The 27,790-nt window shown below is 33.6% G+C and overlaps 1 protein-coding gene across 1 annotated transcript; it reads left to right on the forward strand.

Annotated features, from left to right (window-relative positions):
• On the forward strand, positions 1 to 27,021 carry LOC110092214 (oligoribonuclease). Its single transcript, XM_020816664.2, has 8 exons — positions 1 to 293; positions 1,223 to 1,369; positions 12,868 to 12,944; positions 13,398 to 13,479; positions 13,601 to 13,656; positions 19,500 to 19,586; positions 24,593 to 24,683; positions 26,611 to 27,021. Exons 1-8 carry the CDS (start codon positions 176 to 178, stop codon positions 26,730 to 26,732), a joined length of 780 nt encoding a protein of 259 aa, XP_020672323.1. The 5' UTR covers positions 1 to 175; the 3' UTR covers positions 26,733 to 27,021.
• Positions 27,022 to 27,790: the final 769 nt, after the last annotated feature.

The raw sequence follows: 27,790 nt of genomic DNA on the forward strand, positions 1-27,790 counted from the left end.
CATACCAAACGCTCCATAATAACTTTGAAGCGTTCAACTTATATCAGAGATTAAATTAGGAGTTGGAACACGAATTAGGGTTTAGTGACTATTATACGATTGGGATTCGAGTCTAAAGCCCTACGTTTTGCTTGAAGAATTTTCTCGTGCCAGATAGGTCTTCCCGGATTGGAGCATGAGCGGGCTTTCGAACTTCTTCTCCGTCCTTAATTTGGACGCAGAAGACGATAAGGAGCAGATTGCCATCCCGAATGCTGTATCCGCCATTGATGAAAGCTCTGGGCGAATATCTGGTAAGAAGAGATGTTTTATAAAATTGTGTTTATTGATCTCGTTGAAGGAACTTTTGCTACGCGCTGCTGAGCACACATTTATTTGGTTGAACAATGTTATAGTGAGATAGCTAACTTATAATGACGAACCTTAATTACTTGTTCAATTTTCCGTTTTTCAAGCATATGAATCGCTAAATTTTAATTGCACTTGTAAGAACTCTATTACCAGCATCATATGCTTCAGGGGCATTTTGACTTGCTAAATATACTTTGTATGTATTTTGAGAAGGGAATACATAAAAATATTGGCTTATTTGGTATCCTATTTTAGGAAGGATTTAAGTGAGATTTAACATAAATCTTGCCAAACAGAATTTTATAGATTTCAAATCCTATCCTATTGTTTTGATAAGTCTCATTTCGCTCATTTTATTGATTAAATCCAAGATTTGTTAAATCATTCCAGTGACAGGATTCAATGGATTTAAGGATTTATTACTCTTTCAAATCTTAAATCCAGGAACGAACAACAAACAATTTATATGGATTTAGCAATATTTAAAATTTGTCATGCCAAACAATTTTTTTATTTTAGTCCTCTCAAGGTTTACTAAATCCTAATTGATTTAAATTCTACTCGTTGAAAAACAGCCCCGTAAAACAAATTCAGCACTTTTTTAGCAAGATGTATACACAAATGAAACTTGTTTAGCTTATTTTTAGTTTTCTGAATCTATAATATTCATAAACAGGGCTATTCAATCATGAGAAATCTAACTTTTCATTTACCACCTAAATAACTTTATTTTCTTTGGAGTAGTTTAACTTGTTATTGCATTTCTTGTGATATCCATATACTAAATATGAATGTATGGAAAATTCACAAAACACAAAAAACCCTTTGAAGTTGTACCTTAACTTAATTTCTGCAACTTATCTTGTGGCAGGTGATGGTGATGAACATACCGGTGAATTAACAGTGAAAAGAGCTCCTTCTAAAAGTCATAAATCTAACAATAAGGTTCTTCAATTATCATCATCATTATCAGGAAACTATAAACTACCTTTGGTATGGATTGACTTGGAAATGACAGGTTGGGAATCAATATTTGCATTATGTTGGCAATTTTTTTTCTTGTTAGGAGAATATTTTAATTTGATTTTTAAAAGCATCCTAAAGTTTTATACTTATAAATTAGATCTATAAATCTTAAATTCTAAAGCTCTACTATGATATGCTTTATAATTGCAATGCTTAGTTTTTATGTAAATTAATATGTAATTGAATCATATTTTTGCATATTAAAGTAGTTATTAAGTCATTGTAGTCTTTAAATATCATCTCCTTTAGGAGATTTGGTGTGCAACATGAAAAGAAAAATCTCCTTGTTTGAGATATTCTCCTTCATTTTCCTTCAACTTCTTTGAATCCTCCATTTTCTAGAGTTTATAGCAAGCTTGAAATTGTTATTTACTATTGTGATCCTTCGAGGTCATAAAAGTTGGTGTTCTTGTTGAGATACTCGTTATTGGTGCTCGTCAATTAGTATATCTCATCTCCATCGCTAGATTTTTTGCCCAGTTGACATCGACGCAACTACTCCCCTCCATACTTCTAGATACGTAGCCTAGTTTATCATTTCCACCATTAGGGTGTGGGTGTTGTTATCATTCCCACTATTGGGTGTTGTTATCATTCTATGTTATCATCCACTATTCCATCGGCCTCATCAAAGAAAAAACAAAATAAATTTAATCACATCCATTTGTCAATCTTGATCTCCTAACTAGATCTTGCGTTCGCTACCATTATCTCCATATTTGATAGATCTTTGCCTTTGGTTGCACATTGTCTCCACCAACCTGCACAATATTATTCTAGACTTCCGCCTTCTCTTCCCTATCTCTCACAAAGCTTCAAGATTCACCAACTCCATTGTCTCCCACACCACCAAACTTGCTTCCGCGACTCTCGTAGTCACCTCCGCATAATTTTTGTCGAACTCCTCTTGTCGAAATCCCCACTATGCTGCTATTCCTAGATCATACACGCCTTTTTTTTCCTTCCTAATTCTTCACTCTGGCATCGTTTACATAGAGTTTCAAGCCCTATGACGACATTTCAAACCACAAGATCTCTCTATCTCCAATTATCCCTCATCAAATTTGTGGCAACCTCATTTGTCATGATCTACTTCTCTTGCCATTTGTCATGCTCTGATCTACTTCTCTTGCCATTTGAATCTACATCTCTTGCCTCCATCTAAAATTAGCTAGGTTTTGGCACATAGCTCGATCCTTATTGGGCTTTTGACATAACTTGATCCTTGTTTGATGAAATGCCTCTTAAGAGCAACAACAACTAAAATTAGTTCAACAATCAATGAATCGAACTGCTTTGACAAAATTGACCAAAAACTTGGTGAGAATTGGGAGTATATATGCATCATTAATTGACGACTTATTGGGCTCAAATTCAAGTTTGAGTGACAATTGAATCTCAGGTCCAACTTTTCTGAAAGGAGCATTCAAAAGTTAGCCGTATTATACACATTCAGGCCACGACATGCAACTTTTTAGTACAAAAATGAAAAGCTAATAACTTGTGATGCATTCAGGTTATTAACAAATGACAAGCATTGCTTGAGTCCCTTATGTGATTCAATCGGTCATCAACTCCTTCTTGCCTACACCAGTAGTCCAATCCACAATCTAAAAACTTGCTCGTGCTCTTTGCTTGATTCAACTTGAGATCCAAACATCTGTTCAAACTCATTGTTTGATTCAAATGAACGTCAAAGTCCCCTCTCTTGCTCCACAACTACAGTTTTCTATTGTCCACAAGTTTTGAAGATATTCCTAGCATGCCCCAACTAACTCCGATCACATTAGAGCAATTGTAAGAACCAATTGAAAGGGTGGTTACACATTAATTGCCACTTCGTTATTATTGTAAGTGTAGCTTGATAGGCCGCCCACCCTCCTATACTTTCGCCATGGTTTGCCTCAACATTCCATGACCTAAAAATACTGACGGAGGTGGATTTATCTGGTTTTTATATGATTTGACGTTGAGGGCAAGGTCGGTTTTTAAGGGGTGAATAATTTTATTGACCCGCGAAGGATTGCAACAATAAACGATGATTTCTAGCTCGTTGGAAACAAAAAAAAAATGCAGGCTTGAGAGAAGGTGGAGGAAGAAGAAGAAGAATATCGCATACAAGGAAAATTTTCATTTCATTTTCATGCCAAGTACTCCTAAAGAGGAGATATTTCAAGACTACAATGACTCATTAACTATATAATAAACAAGCATGACTGAATAACACATTAACCCACTCATAAATTACTTGTTACAATTTTAAGTCATAGCATATTGCACTTGCTAGATTTAGATATACATCCAAACATAACTTTGAAATAATAGGAGAGACCATGGCAGGAATTATTGAACAAATATGCATGATAAGGAGTGGATGGAGTTATTGCTTATCAATTATGAAGGAAGCATGTGGACCCAAGCAAACAGAACTAGATTTTGTGCTAGAAAGCTTACAAAAATAGAGTTAACACCTTGTTCATCATTCATTGGGATTGAATGTAGATTAAAGATTTATATAGCGACCATACTTGTTAATGGCGAATGGCGAACCACGACACAAAGTTCCCTGTGGAGCTATGGTGCACAGCGCATTGTTAGGCGCATGCCATTTTAAACATGGTACACAATATATATAATACCATTAATAGCAAACAATAGGTTGATTTGGGCAATTTAATTATAAACATCCTTCAAAGCATGAAAAATGATAAATTTAAATTCTGAAGAAACTTACATCAATAGATTTGAACAGGATTTAAGCATAATTTAGCCCAAATCATGTCAAATAGCAAAAATGACAACTTTAAATCCAACAAAAAGTTGAATCATTTATTTTTTTTTTATATTTAATTTATTTGATGTTTAATGGATTAATAAATAATTATGATATTAATATAAAACTTAAAAATTAATTATATTTTATAACATGTTAACAAAATTTCACGTGCTATTTGTGTCTTGTTCCATGAACCATTGCCCATGCATGGTGCAAAATAGCACGCGCTATTTTGATGTGTTGTGTCGTGCAAAGAAAATAATGTCGTATGTGCGTCACGTCGTACCGTGCATCATGACGCACGCAATTTTGCGCCATTGACATGTATGATAACGACTTTAAACAATCGGGTTAAGGCTAGTGGTTCTGTTATAATGTTGATCCACAATGTATTTACATTATCAAACATAACACGTTCATTACACTGAAATTTTCAGTTTTGCTTGCAGCGTAGTTAGGTCTTTTTATATATATCTCTATTAAGGAAATACTCTTCCAACTATTCTTACTTTGATGGAGCCATCATCAAAGTCTTAAAAAATAGTATTTTCTTACACATACATAGCAGATAAACATGAAAGTCTTGTGCACTGAGCGTCATGGAATTCCTAATACATCATAGAAAACATTCGTTTTGGTGAGCCAAATATACTGAAGAATTAGTCATTCCCTCTCAAACAACTTTTTCGTGTTACACAATAGACAAAGCTTTTAAGAAATTTTTATCATAGAATGGCATACGCACAGTGTCCTACTTTTAGTAATTATAGTGAGAACTAGAGTTGACAATTTACCCGTCATGCCTTTTGTCATTTACAAACCTCTACATACATATTTCATAATATCATACTCTTGCTTTCGGGTTCTTTGAAGTGGATTCATCTCTCTTGCTTAAGCACCTTGTTACCACCGCTGACTTCTCATTCATTCACTTTTTTGACATCTCATCCAAACAACACCACCACCGTAACATTAGGTTTTATCTTTACTATAAATCAAACACCATGCATAGGGAAAACTTCAATAGGACAACTTAATGATCCATGATGATGGGATTTGATTTATAGAAGCAACTTTAAATAAGAGATACAATTAAAAGTCCCTTTCTAAATTTTGTTATATATTTTTAATTTAATAACTTTAGACGGGAGGGGATTTACTGTATATGGTGATGGCAAAATACTGCATGGAATTGCATTAAGTACAGATGTGCTGGTGGATATTAGTAAGCAAAAAAAACAGCGTAAGGACTTGGAACATGTGCTCTTCGTTGTTTTTTAATGCAAAACCCAAAATATAGTAAGGAAATCAATGAGCCCATTAGCACCAACAAATAAAATGGCGCCTCACACAATCGTGAGCAACATTAATAGGAGCCAACAAATCCTATCAAAACATTAGGGCATTTGGGATGGGGGATGTGGGAGGTTGGTACTCAACGAAGCTTATATTTGTATCTATTATGTATTTACGTGATAAAATCTAAAAAAGGATTCATATAGCCGACCCCATGTAATGGGATAAAGGCTTGATGTTGTTGTTGTTGTTGATGTATTTACATGATAAAATCTAGAAAGAAGTAGCAAGCATCTAAAATAGATTGTGATTAAATATGCAGCAAAAATAAGAACATGAATTATAAACAAGGTTTAAAATTGCGCAATTAGGTATTGAGTTATTTTTTGTTCGTAAGGTGAGGCTTAAGGCTCAAGGCATTTTAAGGCGTAAGCCTTAGAATAAAAAAAAAAAATATTTGTTATCTGCATAAAGATGAGATTAATATTATAAAATTTTTAGATGGGGTAGTGATGTGCGGCTTTCAAGGGATCCTTGACAACGACTATAACGGTGGTGGCTGTGGTGAAGGCGATGGGCTGGAGGTTGAGATAGTCGAGAGGAAGTTGTTGCGACTCGGGAGTGTATTAAGGCATGATTTGTTCGGGCTTTACTTTAGCATTTAAATAAAATAAATAATAAATAAATATATATATATATATACACACACACATGGCACATACTCACACACACACGCTAGCAAGGCAATGCGTGTCTCAACCAAGCTGAGGCGCATGCCTCATAAAAAAAACTCAAAACGCAAACCTCATAAAAAAACTCGCATAAGCCTTGAGACGTTTTTCACTAGAATTGTGTTGATGCAGCCTCAAGACGAGCCTCATATTGCGCAATTTTAAACAATAATTGTAAATTCCGCATAAGGTTTAAAATGGTAAAACTAAAAAAAATGCTTAAAAGAGAAATTACATGTCTTTATTAGTACAACTATATTTAATCTCAACAAGATAAAAGGAAGAATCCAAATCAATTTTGATATTTGAGTTTACTGTACTTGTCAACAATGAATAGAGCAATATAGCGTTAATGGCCTTGATGGAGCTTTATCGCATAGTGCATGACATGACGCACACCATTCTAAGGATGACATAAAATATTTTAAAATTATGAATAAAAATGTAGAATAAAATGAAAGAATATTAAGTCGAAAGATAAACCATGACGATAATAAAAATGATGAAATTGATGTTTAAGTTCCAGTATTTTTTTTTTGAATGCATCAGTACTCAACACCTCAACTATAAATGTTTAATTACAGTTTGAATTAAATTCGAAATTCTTTCGAATACTCAGTAATGATAGTGATAACTAATATTGACATATGTACATTAGAAAAAATTGATAAAAAAATACAATTTGAAAATAGCAAAGTTAGTGTCATATTCGTAAAAGATACCTTTGTTGAAGAAGACAAGATGTGGTGATTGTTGTGTGTGGAAGATAAGGAGTGATGTTATTGTTAAAGGAAGACAAAGCATGCAACTAGACTTGCAAGTTATGTGCAAGGAAGAAAAGGCGTGCAACATGCGAAGATGACAAGGCAGTTTGCTGTGCACGACGCTTTAGTTGAGTAGAATCAAGATTGGGTAGTTGTTTTGTGGCCGAGATGAGGCTGGAGTGCGTGCATGGCCAAAATCACACTAGTGAGATGATACCCTAGCCGAGTGAGACGATGCAACGTGTGCGTGTGGGAACCTATTGATCGATGGGATAAGAGCTTTAGTGCATGTGGGAACTATTAGAAAAAAAATTAATTTAAATTTTAATTTATAATACTAAATTATCAAATTTGGATTAGCGTGCTATGGGGCTATGCGTTATTGCTTGTGCATAGTGCAAATGGCGCACTACTTTGAACCCTTGTGCCGCTTCTTAAAAATGGCACAACGGATGCATTTCATTGTACCATGCGCCATGATACGTGCTATTTTGGGCTATGGACATGTATGAAGTTTACAATAAATGATAGTTGTCTTGTTGTAATGATATTGAAGATCTTAATCTCTATAAGGTGAAGTTTGAAATAACATCAGCATCATTATCATCACCAAGCTTTGTCTAACTATTTGAGGTTAGTTTTATGTATTCTTATTTTTTATTCCTTCTTGTTGAGTGTTGTCTGAGGGGTGAACCTATAATTTTCATAAATCATTTTAAACAACTTCCATATGTGTTATCTTAGGCTTACACATTTTTCTTTATATTCTTCTAACATTAATTTTATCTACTTGTCTATTAGGTTCATTTTCTAATCTTCATTGTACGGGTACAAATTACTCGAGTATATTTTCAATTACTTTATCTCTAATATATATCATTATTGCAATTCCTCAAGTATAATCATTTGTTAATCTTTCATCGTTTTGTTACACATTCATCTTAACATTGTAGTTTCTACCGCACTTAATTTTGGCATTGAAAACTTTTTCTTCCTAACACAAAGTCACAAATCTATATAAAATCATCGACCTAATTGTTGACCTTTAATCATCATGATGTCCTATTTTTGCATAATACTCTTGAGCCACTTCTCCATTTTAACTATTTTGCCTTAATTCTAGAAGCCATATCCTCATTTATATCTCCATTTTTTTGCGTAATAGATTGAACCATATGTTACTTTATCGTCTGATATTTTTATTGATAATTGTTAATATCACACTAATTACTCAATCTTGGGTAGGCTTTAATAGGCTTAGCATTTGAATTTTAAGTTCTTTTTGTTCATTTGGAATTTCAGGTGGAGCAACATCGTGGATTTCAATGAAAGATTGAGTTGAAAGGGTTCTAAAAACTTCCTTTAGCTAGTTGGCATAATTGACTAGGGTTTATTTTGTCTCACGGATTGTGGCACAAATCCTTACGTTTAATTATATCTTTCAGAAGATGAAGAAAACACTCTTAATTATGGATGTTGATTTGGCTTTGAGGGTGCAGGAAAAGACATTCAAAATGGGTCAATCTGATCAATATCCCATAGTTTATTAATCTCATATCTCCTAGTGGACCCAATTTGTTAGTGAAAAAATGAGTTGAATCACAATATCTTAGGAATTTGATTAGTAGCCAAGATTTGTCTTCTTATAGGTATCTTGAGTTGACCAAGGTAAGATAGTATGCCAATATGGATATCCTCTCATTATAAGGTTTAGAGTTCTAAAGGTCCAATAATACTATTATGGAAATCTTGGTTTGAGGTGCTTAGAGTCTTATTGAGCTGAGTCCAAGGTTCAACTATTTGACTTGAACATTTATATGTTAAAATTTGCCAGTTGTATGCAATAGGTCTAGTGCATCTCAAATGCATTGGCACTACTAATTTAGCTATCAAAGTTAATTTTTATCTCACCCAAAAGGAGAGCACTATAAGGTACAAAAGGTGGATGGCATACATGATTTGTGATGTAGAGGCGCTTAGGCACATTATTGGTATGCATGATGTATATTTGACTCAATAATTATACTCGAAGGTTGATCCCTTGCTCATGGATGATTAAATAGTGTGATCGAGGATAACATGTTGTGTGTGTGGGTTGCCACCCAAGGTGAGGCATGAGTTAAGCTAGAGTCAATCTTACTTCAAATAGGCATCATTGGCTTATTGTTAAGTTGAAGTCTACTCCATTGAGTATTTGATTCACCCTAATAGGCCCAATTAAGAATTTGAAATTATGTCTTATGAAAGACTTGAACATGTGATTTGGGGATAAGATCATAAAGGAGATATGTAATTTGACCGTCCACTTCAAAGAAGCTCATGAGAATGAACTTCCTAATAATTTGGACATCATATTGTAAAGAGATTTGGAGACCAAGTCAATTTATAATTTGGACCATCTGATTTCTTGATGGAGGCTGCTGCTGATAGTTATTATGATATCAGATTGAAAAAATTGTTAAGAGTCATTTAGTGAAAAAAATGTTTATTGGAGGCTTGATGACCAAGACCAGGAGGTAGGAAGCCTAGAACATTTGAGCGAAATCCATATTACCGTAGGATAATGATGAGTTTTGAATTTTAAAGTCTAGATATGCATTATTTTGTAATTATCCGTTAATTTATAGTTATTTAGTTTGTTATTTATAGTTCAGATTTCCTCTTTTGTGGAGTTTGTTTGAGAATTGATAAATAGGCCATGTTCTTCTTGGGATTTCCTATAAACAGGCCAATAAAACTCACTTCCAATCCTCCCAAGACATCTCTATCCCTTTCTATTCGTTTCCTCAAACTGTTGGGGTTTCCTCTCAAGATAGTGTTTCCGAAAATTTGTGCTTCTACTAAGAGAGTATTTTTTCTGGGTCAAGATTTCAGAAGATAGAGATTGGATTCTAGATACTATCCAAAGATTGCACACTCATTTTTGAGGACTTTATGATTTGATTTTAGATTTGTCAGAGGTGTAAGACTTTATGATTAATTATCCCACCCGGTGAAGAGAACTTTTAATTAAAACTAGTCAATAAACACTAAATGCTTAGCTTATAGGAGCAACCGTTTTTATCTTTAGGATAGAGTAAAGTTTACCGCATTTAGCTTAAAGCTGATGGTGGGGAGAATGATATCAAACTTGATTAAGATCTAATGGAGTAACAATTTCGTCGTCCCTTATTGTTATGGACCTTAGTGATGGGACATCAGATCGTGGAAGCTTTATCAGAGGCGTGGCCGCCGATCTACGACCACGATCAAGTATTGTACTTTTGATTTATGATTGTATTGTTTTTAATGCGTCGTGTGTTTGTTTTATTTTATGTTATTTTATTTTCCATTGTACCCTTTTAATAAAGGGGTGTCATTTGTAAGCCCCGAGGGCATTCTCGTCTTTATTTCTTGAGTCTCATGTACTAGGCTATTTATAGCCGCTTGTTTTATTTTTCAAGTAATGAATGATTGATTAAAATTTCTTTCGTGCATGAGTTCTTGTGAGAGCTTGAGAGTGAGAGTCGAGAGAAATCCCTAGGAGAGTGAGATCGGATCACCCACCAACCTTGGAGAAGGCCGGGTTCGTGGTTTTCTTCTTTATCTTTTGTCATTCCCCTTCCACCTCCACTATCTATCAACTTGCATCCAAACCGCCTCCATGTCCAAGTCATCGTCTCCTTCTAACCGAGCTCCACAAAATTTTCCCCCACAAGCCGCCGGCCACCATACCCGAAATCCCCCATGCTGCCGACCCTAGCCCCCTAGCCGCTGGCCATCACCCACTTCCCTTCTCCCTTGAGTTTCCCAATTGGGTTGAGGATTAATTTAGGATAATTTTGAAATTCAAAATCATTGGAACATGAATTCAAAATCTTTCCTAATTTAACTCTTCTATTTTAGGAAAGTTTCTAAACTCATCCTATTTGAATTTAAAATTTAAATTGGATGTAATTTAAAACTTTCCTAATTCCTAAATCCAAAATAGGAACCCCAATTAATTGCCCTCAATTTTCTAGCCCCTTTGGATGCCGCCGACCCCTGTCTCCCTAGCCCATTAATGCTCATTTAATTATTTCCTAAATCCAATCCCTCACTTTGGAAATAATTTCAAATACCCTAATTCCCTCTTAGCCGAAATTTCCAAAGCTCCTACACCTCCTTATTTCTTTCCAAAATCAATCCTTGCAATTTGGAAACAAATTCCCTACTTCCCCCATCAATTGTCGTCGGCCTCCCCCTCTATACCCGTCCGTTCTCTCTCTCAAATCCCCCTCTCTCCACTTGACTCCCCACCGGAATTAAGGATTGGATTTTCCCCTTGAATCCCCATCCTTTAATTTTCCTAAAATCTGAAATTTATTTCAGATTTTGGAAAGACGTTACAACAACATTCAAAGTTATAGCAAGCCGTGGGAAGACTTGATCATCGTGCATCTATGAATGGCCGACCCAGAAACTGAATATGGCCTAACCTACGACGAGGACGGCTTCATAAATATCCTCCAGTCAACTTTCTTTGACGTTAATCCGAAGATCGATCACATTGTGGAAGATTACATTGAGCGCATTCTGGATACTCTGGTGGAAGCAATTGAAGAACAACTTGAAGGCGTTGAGTGGAAGATCACCGCCGATCCTTGACGAAGGTCTTTCCTACTCCTCGTGACATTCTTAACCTTAATCTTCTTGTGAGTGATTGCAGTCACGAAGGACGCTTCCATCTGCTCCTGCTAAAGCTTAGTAAACGTAGGGTTTTGAGTGCACTTCTTTGCTTACTAATTCTTATTGTTAGATTAGGGATTCTTATTGAAGCTACTATTCAGGCATAACGTTATTTTCTAATTTATTATGAAAGTTTCAAATCTCTGGTTATGTGATTTAGCCTAAGCGGGCGTGACCCCTTTCTCGTTTTATTTCGTTGTTTAAATTACTACTAGTTGTCTTCACTGTTGCTCTAATCAAAAGTTGTGCAAAATTCTAAACAAAATTCAATGCATTCTTACATAGTTCTACATCACTTAGTCTACTTAGTCAGTGGAAGTAATAGACACAACATGATCAAAGGATCCTTGTTGACATCAATGGCTGCATAGTAGACCTTATATGATTGGGGTGGATATCTATCTAAGGGAATAGTTTTAAGTCGACTTTAGCTAGTTGAATGTTTTGTGTCCTATCAAGTACACCATATGATCCGAGTCATTTTGAAATATTTGGGCTTTAGCGTTGTTTGTAATTTAATGGTTACATTTTGCAGCAAAATCATCTGATTAAATTACATGTGCCATATCCTTATAGACTTGAGACCTTTTGAGAGTGGTCATAGTGATTCACTGACATTTGTGCATTGTGAGTTGTGGTTATCTTTAACTTGTCTTCAGCCTTGATAAGCTATTGTGGAGGGTGGATATATTTTGCTTTTATCTTATAGAAGTTGATTTCACTTAATTTTTTATATTTTTTGTAATTTTGTTTTATATTTATTATTATTATTATTATTTGTGATTTAAGTCCAAAATGATTTTCTTTTAGAATTTGGGGGCATTTTAGAAATATAGTCTTTTCCGTTGAGATTTTTTTGTTAATGTGTCCATCATCAAGAGCATTGCTTGAAAAATAGTTGTATTTGAGCTTGAAGCTTGATTTTTGAAAATGAACTCATTTGATTATGATTTATTGTAAACACTCCCGTCATATGAGTGTTTAAAGAATATCATTTTGTCGCTTCCAACGCTGTCGGCGTCGCAGTTTGCTTGCAAAGCATTAGGTTTGTAGTTAGCATATATTTTGAATTCAGTTGGGACATTCATTGTATTGCGGACCCTGTCAATTCTTCTTCCATGTGCAGGGGTTTGAGTCTACAGGTTTGACCCTATAATGTAAATAGTCAGTTATCATTGCTGATCTTGTAAAATTCTAACGGTTATTCTAAATGCAGGACTGGATATTGAAGTTGATAGAATATTGGAAATAGCTTGTGTTATAACTGATGGTAAATTGACCACATCCATGGAGGTGACTACTTGACATTTTATTTTATTTTGTCTTTTCATATTGTTAGGACTTCCAGATGATAGTTTTCAGAATGGCTTCACTTAAAAAAGTCATTTTCATTTTTTTTGGTTAAAATAACATATTTTATTAGGATTCGATACTTCCCTACTGACTTCACCTTGATAATGTGTTGAAATACTATATTTTCTGTAGGTAGTGCTGAGTAATGCTTAAACTCTTATTTCCAAAAGTTATGGGATTTTATCAATTCTTATGCAATTGCTTATGTGTCTGTTTACATGTCTTATAAAAAAATGGGGAAGTATTACGTAAACGTTGATGTTGTTCAAGGGTTTTTCCTTACATAGAACTGATTTTATTGTGTTATAGCGTATTTATTCTTTCATTGGTGAAGTGATACATTAAGAAACAGTGACCTGACCTTATTATTATAATCTTTTTTGAACTATGCAGGGTCCTGATTTAGTAATTAACCAGAGCAAGGAGTGCTTGGATAACATGGGAGAATGGTGTAGAGAACATCATGCTGCTAGTGGTATGTCGTGTCTGCTGTTGTCCACTAGATGGGTTGAAACTTTCATCCAAAAATTTTGGAGCCAAACCATTTTAAAGGGTGCAAAAAATAATGTGTTAATCATAGTTTTTGAATTCTTTAGGCTTGACAGAAAGAGTTTTGCAAAGCACGATAACTGAGAAAGATGCTGAAGAACAGGCATGTTTGAAATTTTATCAAGTTAAACCTTTGTTTTCCTTGAGATATTATCCATTTATAGTTGTTTTGGTGCTGAAACCGATGATTTAATTATATTATTCTTTGCATTTTTATAGGTATGGATGTATATGTTGAAGCACAATTTTCATGACGTTTGATGTGATAATGCATCCTATTACATCATTTGGTTCAAGATTATCATTAAATTCTCTTTCAAAATAATGATGTTTCAAACGATGATGTAGAGAGACGCAATGAGAAATTTGTGGAAGCTTGAATTGTCAAGATGGACATAGAAGAAACTGGTGCATAGTTTAAAGGGAGGAGAAACCTGGGACATAGCCTAGAAGGAAGAAATTATGCAAACCATCAACTCATTTTAATTATCATAATTTGATATTCTTACTATTACTCGGCTCCTGAATCTCTTTTTATAGTAGAAGATCCTAAAAGATAAGACTAAATAACCAAGATTTTTTTAAACTAACGAATGATCAAGTTGCTCATAATAATTAAAACAAAGACAAAAAAATGTGAATTAATAGAAAAATACAAAGATAATTTTCTTGACCTTCATCATTACTTCAAGGGTGCAACGAACTTTATTTTATAGAGTTTAAATGTTGACTGAGAAAAAATTGAGAAGTTTTTGTTGTACTGTCGAACTTGTGAATTCCTCCTGTATGGAACATGTCTATAAGAGATAAAGGGCGTAGATATTGATGATGATACGAAGGGAACACATCCTCAAGAAGAATAGATGAATGGACAACTGTCTCATAGAGATAAAGGTCAAAGGATATACAATACCATTTATATCACACCCATAAAATCATGTAATTTTAGAACCTTTTGAAACGTTCTAGCATCTCTTCAAGATTGATCTTTATTTAATAATTCTTGAATCAAATTTCATGAATTTAAGATAATTTATTTTGTAGTATAACTGTTTTGTAAATGGAGAAAATTCATATACCTTTATTTATTTTATTTTTGGCTATGGAAGTTTTCTTTTTAAAGTATGAGCAAATTTCCAAAGCTAAAAAAGAAAAGAAAAAGAAAAAAAGTCTAATATTAAGGTTTATATTGCTAAGATTTTATAGGGTTAGGAGTAGGACTATGCTTTTTTATTTTTTAGAGAGACGAGGGAATTTTGATTAGAGCGATTTTTGGTGAGGGGTTGGGCTTGAGGGTCGGGTAAGTGGAAAGGAAGGGTGGATGGGTAACATCACCTCATGTTCTATGAAGGTAAAGTTGTTTTTTCTAGCCAAGGGGTATTTTCCTAAACTTTTAGAGAGAGGGAGGGGGCCAGTTAGGATTGCAGAAAAGTGATTTAGAAAAAAGCACGCAGTAGGACAGAAATGGGGAGGAACTAGTTAGATATATTTAAATTTAAACAGAGCCTGGGAAGGATTCTTTCTTCAATTTAAATTCAATAGTAATTTTAAATAACCTTTTATTCTAGGTGGATATTTAATTTGGGTTAGAATTACTGAAGACTAAGTTAACTGACTGCATTCTCTTTTCTTTGCTCATTAGTCTAAGCTAAAAGGGCATCAAGAGGTTCATGAAAAGCAGCTTTATACCAAATGAGGGGTTCACCTTATATTAGAGTTACAAGCATGATAGGTGAGATCAGGTGGTGTTTAATATTATCAAAAACTTGACAATTTTTTTTCTGTTGAACCTTGTAATTTTCTTAGCAAGCACAACAAATGCTTGGCAACTTCTAGATAAATTTAAAAGAAAGTAACACAAGAATGCAAGTTTACCTTAAAGTGACTTGGCTGAGCAAGGCTTATAGGTGGTTTCACATTATGGATTGCCTTGATCTTAAATAGGCTGATTTCAATGCTGTGTTGTCATATGGAAAACCATAGAACTTCCTTGAGGTAACCCAAACATAGATTTTAAGTGCTTCAATTTAGGTCACATTGACGCAAGGGCCGCAAGGCTTCAATATGATTCGTATATTTTATAAGTGACACTTACAGAACTTATTCTTGATCATCAAGTCTTCAGCATAACTGTCAGCTTGTTTGTTGATGAGTTCGTAAAAAATGTTATTCATTTCTTTCCTCTAGAAAACAATGACACCGTCAAGTTCTTACCTTGTTTCTTAATAGCCTTAAACCATCAATTGTTCAATTGTTAGGTTTCAAGATTTAGGATTCAACCTAAGTGATAGGAGATTTTTTCGCTTCACATATTTTTAAAATAATAATATCTCATGTGTCTTCACTCTATTTTGAAATATTTTTGCTTGAAGAAAATAATTTGCATATTCAAAACTCAAAAGTATTATAGAATATTCAGAGGGAAATAGCACGAGTTATTTCATTACCATTCTTTCACCATTGATCAAATTATTTGAAAAAAAACAGAATTAAGAATTCCTTATTGCCAAATTTATCTTAACTTTGCATCCTTCTTAGCAAAGTGTAAAATCTTAATTGACGGTGAACTCTAGGGTTCATTTCATTCTAACTGTTGTCTTCTCACCAGTTAGCTTTGTGTCTAGGGATAGTTAGGGAATTTTTATCCATGCTGTTTGTTCTAATGTTGAACTCTATTGTGGTCATAATACTTTCCACTTATCCTCACTGCAACTGCACCAACCATTATCTTGAATGCTACTGACACATTTTACTATCCTTTAAGTGCTTAACATACCTTTACCATTGGTTTAGTTTTGTGAACTTCTCCTAGTGCTTCATCCACTTTTTGGCAATCTTTCTCAAAAAGATTATGATTAACTACTTCAACATTCTTAGTCATATATCTCAACATCTCATATTGTTTCTTTTGTTAGATATGTTGCAACTATCTCTACAGATACGCCTTGGGTTTTAGATCTTGTTGACTCAATTTTTTACTCGACTCGACTCAAATCGGGCCGATTTGAATTCAATTTGGCTCAATCATCACAGATCAAGCTAGGTCCCCCAAACCAAATAGGCCCAAATTGAACTCAAATCGGCTCGATTTGAGTCAAGTCAAGTCGAGTAAAAAATTGAGACTCAAATCGGCTCGATTTGAGTCAAGTCGAGTCGACTAAAAAATTGAGTCAACAAATACATGAGCTTGTTCCAATGTGAAAGGTAACAACCAACTTTTTCATTTCCCCATTTGACCTCCACTACACTTGTTATTGTTGTTGATGCCCCCTCTCCTTTCTCTAAATAGGGCATCATGTATTCTAAAAAGATTTATATCTATTTTAGATGTCTCATGATGTTCTATTAGCTTATTGTCTATTATTGCTTTACAATGATTCATAATTATTTTGTATCTTTTTGTCTCTCATATTTTGTTTTTCAAGATCTCACCTTAAAGAAGATGATTGATGGTGTTGAAGCTGGTCAAGTCTACAACTTGACGATTGATGATCCTTCTGCTCTCTCCTCCTTTCTTACACCTTTTCACCATCATTGCTAGTTGTATCACCTTTTCACCATCATTGCTAGTTGTATCATCGTCATCCTAACATAATTTTGGATTTTGTCATAGTATTTTAGAAATTATTAAATTAGGAGAGTATCCAAGTAAGAAGATATGCTCATAATTGTTGATATTCTTTTTATTAATTTCCCTTTTTATTCATCCTAATAGGCTCTTATATTAAGTCAAATATACTTCAAGAGATTTTTCTCTTAACACCTAGAAATCAATACGATTGTAGCACTTTTTTTTCTTCTTTCTCATTTTTAGTTGGCATAATATTTATACTTAAATTGATCTCTAAATGCTTCATGTGTCATTGGAATTGCATACCAACTTATGAGTAAATAATTTTATGCTTGTTAATATATTTTATGATAAATGTTGAGTACTCCCTCATGCTTGGTGATATTCTCAACTAGGTAACCTAATAAGAAATTGCGGAGCTTCTCTTAAAATCAAGGTCTAAAAAGGTGAAATCAAGAATTGAGGCGTTTTGTCTTAGCGAGGTGATGCATAATTCTCGAGATGGATCGAGACTTAAACATTGAAATAGAAAAATAAAAAAAAGTTATAAAATTACAATAATTCTTAAAATGTTAAAAAATAGAAATAAAATATTAACATGTTTAGTTGATTCATCATCATAAAGATATAAACCATAAATCTCAATATTAAATATTATTATGACATGAAAGTTTAAAGTAAATACTCACTTAAAACTTAAATATGCCACAAGGATTAGAATTCATGACATCCTCATTCTTACTTTTGTATTTTTCAGAAGAGTCATTATATATAATATTTCTATCATCCTCATATTTTGTTTTATTGTATCTTCAAAATCTTCTTGAGTTATAATATTTTTGTTTATTATCTACGTCAATTAACATTGCATCAAATGTAATTTAAAATAAAACAACAAAATGATTCATTATATTTAAATTAAATTTTATTTTTATTTTTTGAAATTCCACCCCACTTTGATTCTTATCTCTTAATACTTGTGAAGTAGAGATTGCCCCCAATTCACTAGATTATATAATATAATAGAATATAATATATATTAATAATAATAGTAATATATAATAAAAAATTTAAATACTTAATCCAAATGAGGCGCTTCCTAAAAATGTCTTGAGGCATATGCCTCATTTAAAAAAGGTGCAAGTCTCATTAGAGTTAATGAGGCTTAAGCCTCAAGGTGCTCCTTGTGCGTCTCAATTGAGACGCCTCGTGTGCATCGAGGGATTCACTTTGACATTAGATTGCCCAGGTGTGATCCTTTGAGTTTGTAGATACTTAAAACTAGAAGAAATGTGAAAATTTGGCAGTACTTAAAGTTTCACATTAGTCAAGTTCTTCTACGCAGAAACCACTTGTTAAGTTCAACATTGGAGTGATTTAGTGGGATAGCCTTGCCTCCAACATACAATAGAGGGGAGGTAAGGTGGGAGTTGAGAGTTGGCATGCTTTCTCTCTATCTCTCTCTCAGTATTTCTCTCTGTAGGCTTGACATTAAATTGCTCAAGTGAGCTAGCCTTGCCTCCAATGTAACGATAGGGAATTTTGGGTGAGGAATGGGTGTAAGCCATGCCGGTGTATAATCTTCATGTCCAGCAATAAACTTTTCTTTTCTTTAACAATCTGTTCTATTAATTATCAAAATGCATAATCCAGAAAAGTACATAATTAATTAAAAAAATAAAAGTTATTTCATCTGATCTAATTGAATTGCAATTTGCAAAGGAACATAAAAAGGACCTATTTGAAGCCGTTTAGAAATTGATAATTTCAACCTTTTGAAACAACAACTCAACAACATCAAGCCTTTATCCCACTATGTGAGGTTGGCTACATGAATCCTTTTTCTCCATTGTGTCATGTTAAGAGTTAATTTCTCAATTAAATCTAATAAAGAAATGCCATTTTTAATATTTTCTAACCAAGTCTTTTTAAGTCTACATCTATGGCTCTACCTTTCTTAACATAATTCAAATCTACTACATCTACTGTCCTAACCTTTTGAAACAGGATGAACTAATTTGATACTTCCACCAAACATGAGGGACCCATTTCAACATAATTTGTTTTTTTGTTTATTTTTTAATTTAAATAAGACAGATGCTTAGCTTGCCCATTTAAATGCAGCCTGCTTAGCCCGCTCTCTGTTACACTTGATATAGATTTTATTATGTCATTTTAGATTATCTTCTCAATAAAATACAAAGAAACTAGTGGCCATAAATGCACGGGCTTAGATGATTTCCCTTAAATTAAGCTTTTTTTCTTTGCGTACCTAGTAGTTGCTAGCAAATGGTTGAAGGTACTATTCTGTAAGTTTCTATTCTTGTCCTCATATTATGAATTGTATGTTGATGAAGCTTTTTTGCATGTTCCAGGTAATAAACTTTGTAAAGAATCATATTGGGTCTCAAACGCCTCTTTTGGCTGGAAATTCCGTATATGTGGACTTCATGTTTCTGAAGGTCAAGAAAATATTAACCTCACTTTTCTAGTTCACGGTCATAGGGTCATAGAAAGATGTAACCAGGTTTTCAACTGTTCACTTAATTATTATACACAAAGATACATTTGTATTACTTGAACTGCAAGGATCATTTGAAAATGAAATGATGGAATATGATGAGACTGTTCTTACCTGAGATCTAAATTTACTTAAATAAGTCTACAATGGTGCCACAATGTTGTTAGCTCGGCAAAAACTCGATCTATTTACGCTTTGGTCTTTTAATGTTACAGTACCTTACAAACGATCAACATATTCTAACCTTCTTGTTGCTTATGAATTCATTGTGAAGCATCCCTAACATTTATTCATTTATATAACTATTATCTAATTATTGTTTCCAATCGTGCAGCTTGATTTCCTGTAATTTTAATTTTTTGATGTTTCAAATCTATTCATCCATTTCCAGTGCATTTGTGTTCATGCAGATATTGCTGAATGTGTTTTGATTACTGTTTGTTAAATTTGGTGACAGAGGACTGCAATTTATCATTTGCTAATGTTTATCGGCTACATGAAACTTTGTTTTTGTTCCTGATGTTCATTGAAAGGATAATGTGCAATAGAAGTCTCTTTATTATGCAACATACTACTTGATTCTCTAGAACGTTAGTTGTTTGTAATTATCTGCTTGTATTTTTTATTATTTGAATAAGCGGAGGTCTATGCCTGTAAGTCAGTAGTAGCTATGGTAAGCTATATTGGCTCTATAACATTTTTCATTACCATAACACTCCATATTCAACTTTTTTGGCATTGGTTTTTTAAAAATAAATAAGAAGTATGATAACGCAACAGAAAGTACTGTAGGAAATGTTAGTTCCAGAGGAGCGTTACTAGAAATGTTTTTTTAACAATATGAATTTTTGTCTTCTCGGGTTGTACTTGGTTGATGTTTATACTATCAAGATATGTTGAATGCTGCTGTCGTTTGCTCTTTCCTAATGTCTCCAGATCTTCTATATGACAACAATTGAGGCTAGCTCCAAGTCATGAGCAGGGGTAATTTTTGCATGCATTTTTTAGGTGTTTAGAGGCATAAGCTGCCACTCTACCATGTTTTATTAGAACACAATCTAAACTTCGACGTGAATCTTCACTATAGATTTGAAACCTATTTGTGCCAAAAGGAATGATGAGGATAGGAGGTAACTCTAAGCAGTTCTTGAACTGCTAAAAACTTTGTTCATAGGAATTAAACCATACAAACTTAATGGACTTTTGAGTCAATCTACCAAATTTGTAACAATACTAGAAAAATCATTCATAAATATCTTATAATTGCCAGTTATGCACAGAAAACTACAAATATCGAAAACGGTGTTCAATCTTAGCATATCCATTACTACTTTGCCCTTATATCGTCAACATAAATTTCAGCTCTATTAATAATATTTCCATGAAAAGCTCTCTCCAAAACTCACATTTGAAGAGTTTCAAATAAGGCTTATTCTCCTAAAGAATACTCAATGCTACTTTGAGAAGTTGAGCATGCTCATCTTCACTTTTTAGATTAAATTAAGATATCATCAATAAGTACAATTACAAAATCATTGAAATAAGATATGAATATTTTTATAGGATCCATAAAAACAACAAGCGCATTGGTCAATTCAAACGATATTATCAAAAATTCATAATGATCATAGCGAGATCGAAAGGCAATCTTAGGTTTACCATCACTTTTAATCTTCAACTAATTATATATAGATTAAAGGTTAATCTTAGAAAACAACAAACAACGTTACAGCTAGTCATATAAATCATCTAAATCAAATTTTTATACTCCATGCATAACCTCATGCTTTTGCCCTTCTACTTTACAAACAAGATTTTTGCTCCCCAAGGTTTAACACCAAGCCTAATAAATCCTTTGTTAAGCAATTTATGCAATTGAACCTTAAGCTCCTAAAGTTTAATACGGCACCGTGCGACATGGCTCTTTAGAAATTGGCGTGGTATCCAAAATTAGGCTAATAGTGAACTCGAGCGGGATGATTAGATGGTAAGCTAGATAAATTTTTAGAAAATACATCAGCAAATTCTTGAACCATGGGTGCATTGTTTAAACTAGTACTATATTTTATTTGTATCTACTACACAAGCAAGATAACCAACACACCTATGAGAGATCACCTTTCATGCGTTAAGTTCTGGTAATATACCAGATATTACCCCTTTAACATTATTAAAACGAAAACGTACTGTACTTGATATGCAGAAGTTCATTCTCCTGTTGTAACAATCAATAATAACTATTTAGATAGCCAATTCATAACTAATATCACATCAAATTCAGCTATCAGAAATAAAATGGGAGTAACAGACATATGCACGTCATTGATGATAATATAGTAGTTATAAATACACTGATTAATTATCATGCACCAAGTAGAAGGCGTAGTAATTGACAGATAGTCTGTAATTGGGAAACTGACATTTTATGCATATTGTATGATATGAACAAATGCGATTCCCCAGATCTAAATAAAATCCTTGATAGACAGTTAAAAAATAGAAATTATATCTGTCACCACATTAGGAGCTTCAAAATTGTGGCTTACGAGGCAATCATTGATTTTATGATCGATAATATAGTAGTTGAAGCACTTAACAATAGTCAAATTATAAAGTTTGGATTATTATTGATTCTTAAGAGGACAATCATTGATTTTATTATCTAAATATAATAATTGATGCACTTGCCATGAGTCAAATATAACGTTAGGAGTTGCCTTTTACCGTAGTAGGGATAACGAGAGTTGTTCATTAGCTTCACCCTCTGATGATTCATATGTTGCTTTTGTCGGGAACCTTCATGTTCTTGAGTGCGTTTATTCTTCCACTTCCATGTAATCTCTTCTTCTGATACATTAATCTCCATATCTACAGGTATGGCTCAATTCATCAGTTCGTTGAAGGTAGTGCATTTAACAATAAATATATATTTTCTCCTCTTAAAAGCCATAAAGAACATTACAGAACTTTTGATCTTCACGTTTTTAAATAGAAGGGACAAATTTAACAATTTGATCAAACTCAGTTTTATACTCTTGGACATTCTTTGATATTTGTTCGAACATCCTTAAATCATTTATCAGCTTGGCATGGTTCATCATTGGAAAATATTATTCCAAGGCCTCTCAAGCTCTGCATAGTGCATCAGAGCATTTGGTTCAAAGTTATGTCACTGGCTCTCATACCAATAATCAACACCTTTAAGTCGGAATGCTGACATATCCACTTTCTGCTCTTCAAGACTCTTTAACTCGTGAAGTATTATTTTGATGTTATGAATCACGCATCTGTTTTCAGTAGATGCTACTGTCCCATTGAATGTAGGAGTATGCATTTTTAAGAATTGCTCTAATACTCAGACTAGATCTACCCTTTGTTAATATGACCAATCTGTGAAGTTTCAATTCCAATGTTAGCATGAGCACTTGTGTCACTTGACCAAATTGGGAATTCAACATTGATTGATTAACTTGAGTTTCTATGCTGGTCAGTGTGCCTGTAGCTGCTTACTATGTTGGGTGGGTTGCTTGTTGTGTTGGCTAAGCTGCTTTTTGAATCGCTTAAACTTTTTGAGCAATATGAGTGGAAATATATGCTTTGCAAGGTTTGAGTGACGTTTTGTGTCACCATCTCGACATGAGCAGCAATGTTGGGTTTTGGGGATTCAGTAGCCCAAATGGTTTGACAAAAACTCTGGAGATTGGCAGAACGGGTACACCTCGGAGTATGTGTGGGTTCCTTTGAAGCTCTCTAGTCACTAGTGGAAGGCTTCCATCAATGAACAAAATTGGCGTTCTCAATAAGAATGTCATCAGAGGGAGAGGGATGATGCCTACTGAGCAGCGAGGAGGAAGATGAACAAGGGATTAACTTGGGGGAAGATGGGGCACTCAAAGTAGAGAGGGTAATAGGGAGGGAAGGTGGTGTTTGGGACTTGAGATGGGAGGAGCATGAGAGATAATGCCATTCAAATATAAGTGGGGGAAGGAGAGTGGAAGGCATCACCATGGAGGAACATGTTGCCCTCTAGTAAAGAAGAGCTTCAATCAAAATTTCTTGCAGAAGAATGTAAAAGGTGGATGGTAGGGGCTTTCTATATCTTTTGGATCATGATAGGGAAAGCAGAGTAGATGTAAAAAAATTGCCCTCGAGTAAAGAAGAGCTTTAATCAAAATTTCTTGCAGAAGAAAGTAAAAGGTGGATGGTAGGGGCTTTCTATATCTTTTGGATCATGGCAGGGAAAGCAGAGTAGATGTAAAAAAAGACTTATGTAAAGAAAACAAACTTATAGTTGTTAACCGAATCGAAGGGACCTAAATAAGATTTTTCTGAAGTCAGACGCCACATATTTTGCCTGTAAAAAGATAGTTTGAAACTGCAATATATTGAGAGATGATTAGATAGGTCCGTGTTATCTATTTTTGTATCATAATTATGTGTTCTCAATTTTTTTGAATCCAGTACCATTTTAAAACTACTAAATTTCTAAGGTAATGAAAATTAAATCTTTGATACTTGCTGATGATATCTTTTCAGAAATTTGTCTTCATTCATCTTCCAGTCAATGCTAGAGATTTGATATATCTTCTATTAATAACCTCTAAGAATGATGTGATTGATTTTAAGCTTGTATAAAACCAGCCTCTAACTCAACTTCTGATTGATGGGGCCAGTTCTTTTTACTAGAGGTACCCAATCTGATCAATAAGGCTCATGAAGAAAAAACTATTGGTCTTTATTTAGTTTATTTTATGCCTAGCGATTGAAGTGGATTTTTTTTTATATCGGTTATTTATACCTGCTAATTCAAATGAATAGGTGCTCATTCTTATTCGAGCAAAGAAGCCTTTCCCTTTCCTGTCCCAATTAGAAATATGTAGTTTATTGCAGTTTCGTTTCAACCATCTATGAATATTGTGTTAACTGAGATTTGTTTCTTTTATGCAGAAGTACATGCCATACTTAGCCGGCATCTTCCCTCATGTGCTCGTTGATGTGAGCAGTATTACTGCATTGTGCATGCGCTGGTTTCCTAAAGGTAAGCAAAAGTTTCCTTATTGTGTTATTCTACAATGGTTATGGAATTATTATTTAAATGTATGGGGACATAGCAGTTGTCTTGGTAGCCAGAGTCCAAATAACATGTGAAGCCGGAAAGGCTCATTGAGCTTAAGAACCCTAAAATATCCTTAATGATATGAAGTTATAAGGATGCAATCCTAATATAGCAATATCTTGGAAAGCTGTAGAATTAATACAATATTGAAAAAAGAGAAAATGCAACAAATCATGCATAAAATTTAAGAAATTAATATTTTGAAGAAAATTTAATAAAATAGGTTGGAACTAGACGATATAGAAGAGGTGTGCATTTAGTCCAAGTTTAATAAGACATGATAACAATGGGGAGAACTTTTCCTTTAAACTGCTTGTTAGAAGTTAATTGCCGATTCCATGTATCAACGCAAAGTGCCAATGGCAAGGAACGATGTTGCACCTATATTAAAAGTTCACTTTGAACTCATAGTTGGCGAAATAAGGAAAAGAGATGCGTTCAAATTAAATAAACAAGGAATTAAGAAAAAATGATAGATTGCTTGTTAAGATTCCAGTCTTTTCCATCTACAAGCATGCGAGACATTTTTTGGAAGATTGGTCTTTAGGGTTTAGGGTTTAGAGGTTTCAGTAGTTACCTCTTTTCTCTTCTCTCTCCTCTAATCGTTGTTATTGCCTTGTAGGTAGGTGGTGATTATAGAATGTAGATGACATAAGAGGCGAGATGGAGCATGCAATGGGTTTTAGCCTTATAGTTTCTTCCTTTCCGAAGAGGCAAACCTCTTGCTCTCTTCACCGATGTGTTAGCTGTGGGTGTTCTCTCAGAGTTGCATGTTTCAAGAGAGACGCTTCAAAAGAGAAATCTTAACCAGATAAATGAAATAGAAAATCAAAACCAAAGAATATTTTGGCTATAATATTAAATTCTATTAATAAAGGTGGACTGAACTGCTTAGGATTTCCGTTTCGATTTTTGGCTCTAATATTAAATTGTTGTATAGGAATGCTTTGATACCTAATTATTAGTGATCTTGTAGCTCTTGAGATTTTACTAAATTTTTATCTCTCCCTTTGGATGTTTGAGAAGTGAAGAGTGGAAAGGTGTGTGAGAGGAAGGAGGAAAGTTGCTACAGTTGTATGACGAATGAGAGAGAGAGAGAGAGAGAGAGAGAGAGAAAGAGAGATGTTTGAGGAATAGTGAAGTGATGAAAAATAGAGTATGAAATATTTATTGTATCACTAGTTGATAAAGAGAGGAAGCCAACGAATGGAGGGAAATGGAGTGCTTAATTTTATATCGAGATAATCAAATAAAAATTATTTTAATCTTTTGTAAAGAAATATGTTTTATAATTTAAAATTAAAAACTAAAGTTTATCATATAATTCAGATTTAAATTTATTTTATTCAGAAGGATAACTCTTATCTAAATAAAAAATTCCAATAGACCCTAAATAAAATACAATATTTATGAATTGGCCTAATCTGTGTTCAGCCTAGACAGACTTCAGTTATGAATTTAAACTTGGATCCATGTTTTGCATCAATTTAATTCATCATCTTTAATTTTGTTGGATTGATCGTGTAATTACAATTTTAGATTAGATTATGCTAGTGCTACGACTTGTATATATGATATCTATAACAACTTACAAAATTTTTTTTTTTATCCCAATAATTTTACAAATAATTGTCAAACAGACTTTTTTACTTAGAACAGTATTGAATCATGTGAAATAATTAAGTGGTATTCATGTCTCTTTAACCCTAAGCGTCTTGTAAGCTTTAATCACACACTGTTGATAGGAAAGTGGGTTTACTGTAGGAATTGATTCATGAAGCATGATTGAATACTGTTATTATGGACTTATACGATCATGATTAACGTTATTGGTTATATAACCTTGTAGAAAGGAAGGCTGCTCCTACTAAGGAGAAGAGACACAGAGCCATGGATGATATCAAAGAAAGTATCAGAGAGCTAAAATACTACAAGGAAAGCATATTTAAAGGTTTCCGCAAATCCAAATAGTGGACAGTCTTTGGCGCTTTGCTGCTTCAGAACAGATACCTTTTCTGAAACTCTACACGCATATTGTATTAGTGACTAAGAGGCTAAGAAAATATGTCACAATGTTTGTAAATTTCATCATTTTGTAGGATGGATGTAGTTTAGAAATTAACATCTAATATGTTTTGATGTCTCTAACTTGTGTAACCTCCTCTTACTGGTAGTTATTGCAGGCTCTATGCTCCTCATCTTATTCAACAACCATTCATTGAAGTTTTTATTATATATAATCATGATTTTATTGTTTCAATCTACAGGCGATGAAGAAGAAATGTAATTCATGTTAGAGATGTTGATTTGTGCTGACTTATCTTTTTTGGCAGGATAAATGGGTAGAGAATGTGCAAATTATATGCTATATCAAATATAAATGAATGTGATAGAATAATTTAAAGCAAGAAACAAATTAGTAGAGTCTATTCATCTTCTGGTTGTTGAAGCAATTTTAATACAAGATATCCCTTTTGGAACAAGGATTGTTTGAATTTAGGGTTACAAGTTGTGTAAGTGTGCTATTATAATCAGCTATGGTTTCTAAAGTCAGCAGTTCTTATTATATATAGCAAAATCAAACCCTAAACCAATATTTTATCATGCAATCATCATTTTAAATTTATTCTAAATAAAAAGTCAAGCCAAATTAAATATTTTCGTGATTTTTTCCGGTTCTATTTAAAATTTTAATAAAAATATGGCATTATATATATATATATATATATATCATATTTTTAAATAATTAATCAAAGTAGGAGATAGTCAATCATTCTGTTGTACATTACTAATTTTTGTTGGCCTCGTGGAGAGAGCCCATTTGATTGAGGACAATATGATAGCTACTCTATGGCGATGGGCTGCTAATAGGGAAGAGATTTTATAGGGAGAGCTTTAACAATAAATTTTCTAGGAAGAGAAGCATGTTTGGATCCGGAGATTCCACAAGTCTATTTCAATTGGTAGCTTTGCAATCAATTTTATGAGTTATATCAATGGATTACCAATATGTCAGAGTTGTGGTAGTA

The sequence above is a fragment of the Dendrobium catenatum genome, unplaced genomic scaffold (genome assembly GCF_001605985.2).
Source record: "Dendrobium catenatum unplaced genomic scaffold, ASM160598v2 fragScaff_scaffold_1288, whole genome shotgun sequence".
Taxonomy (NCBI): Eukaryota; Viridiplantae; Streptophyta; class Magnoliopsida; order Asparagales; family Orchidaceae; genus Dendrobium; species Dendrobium catenatum.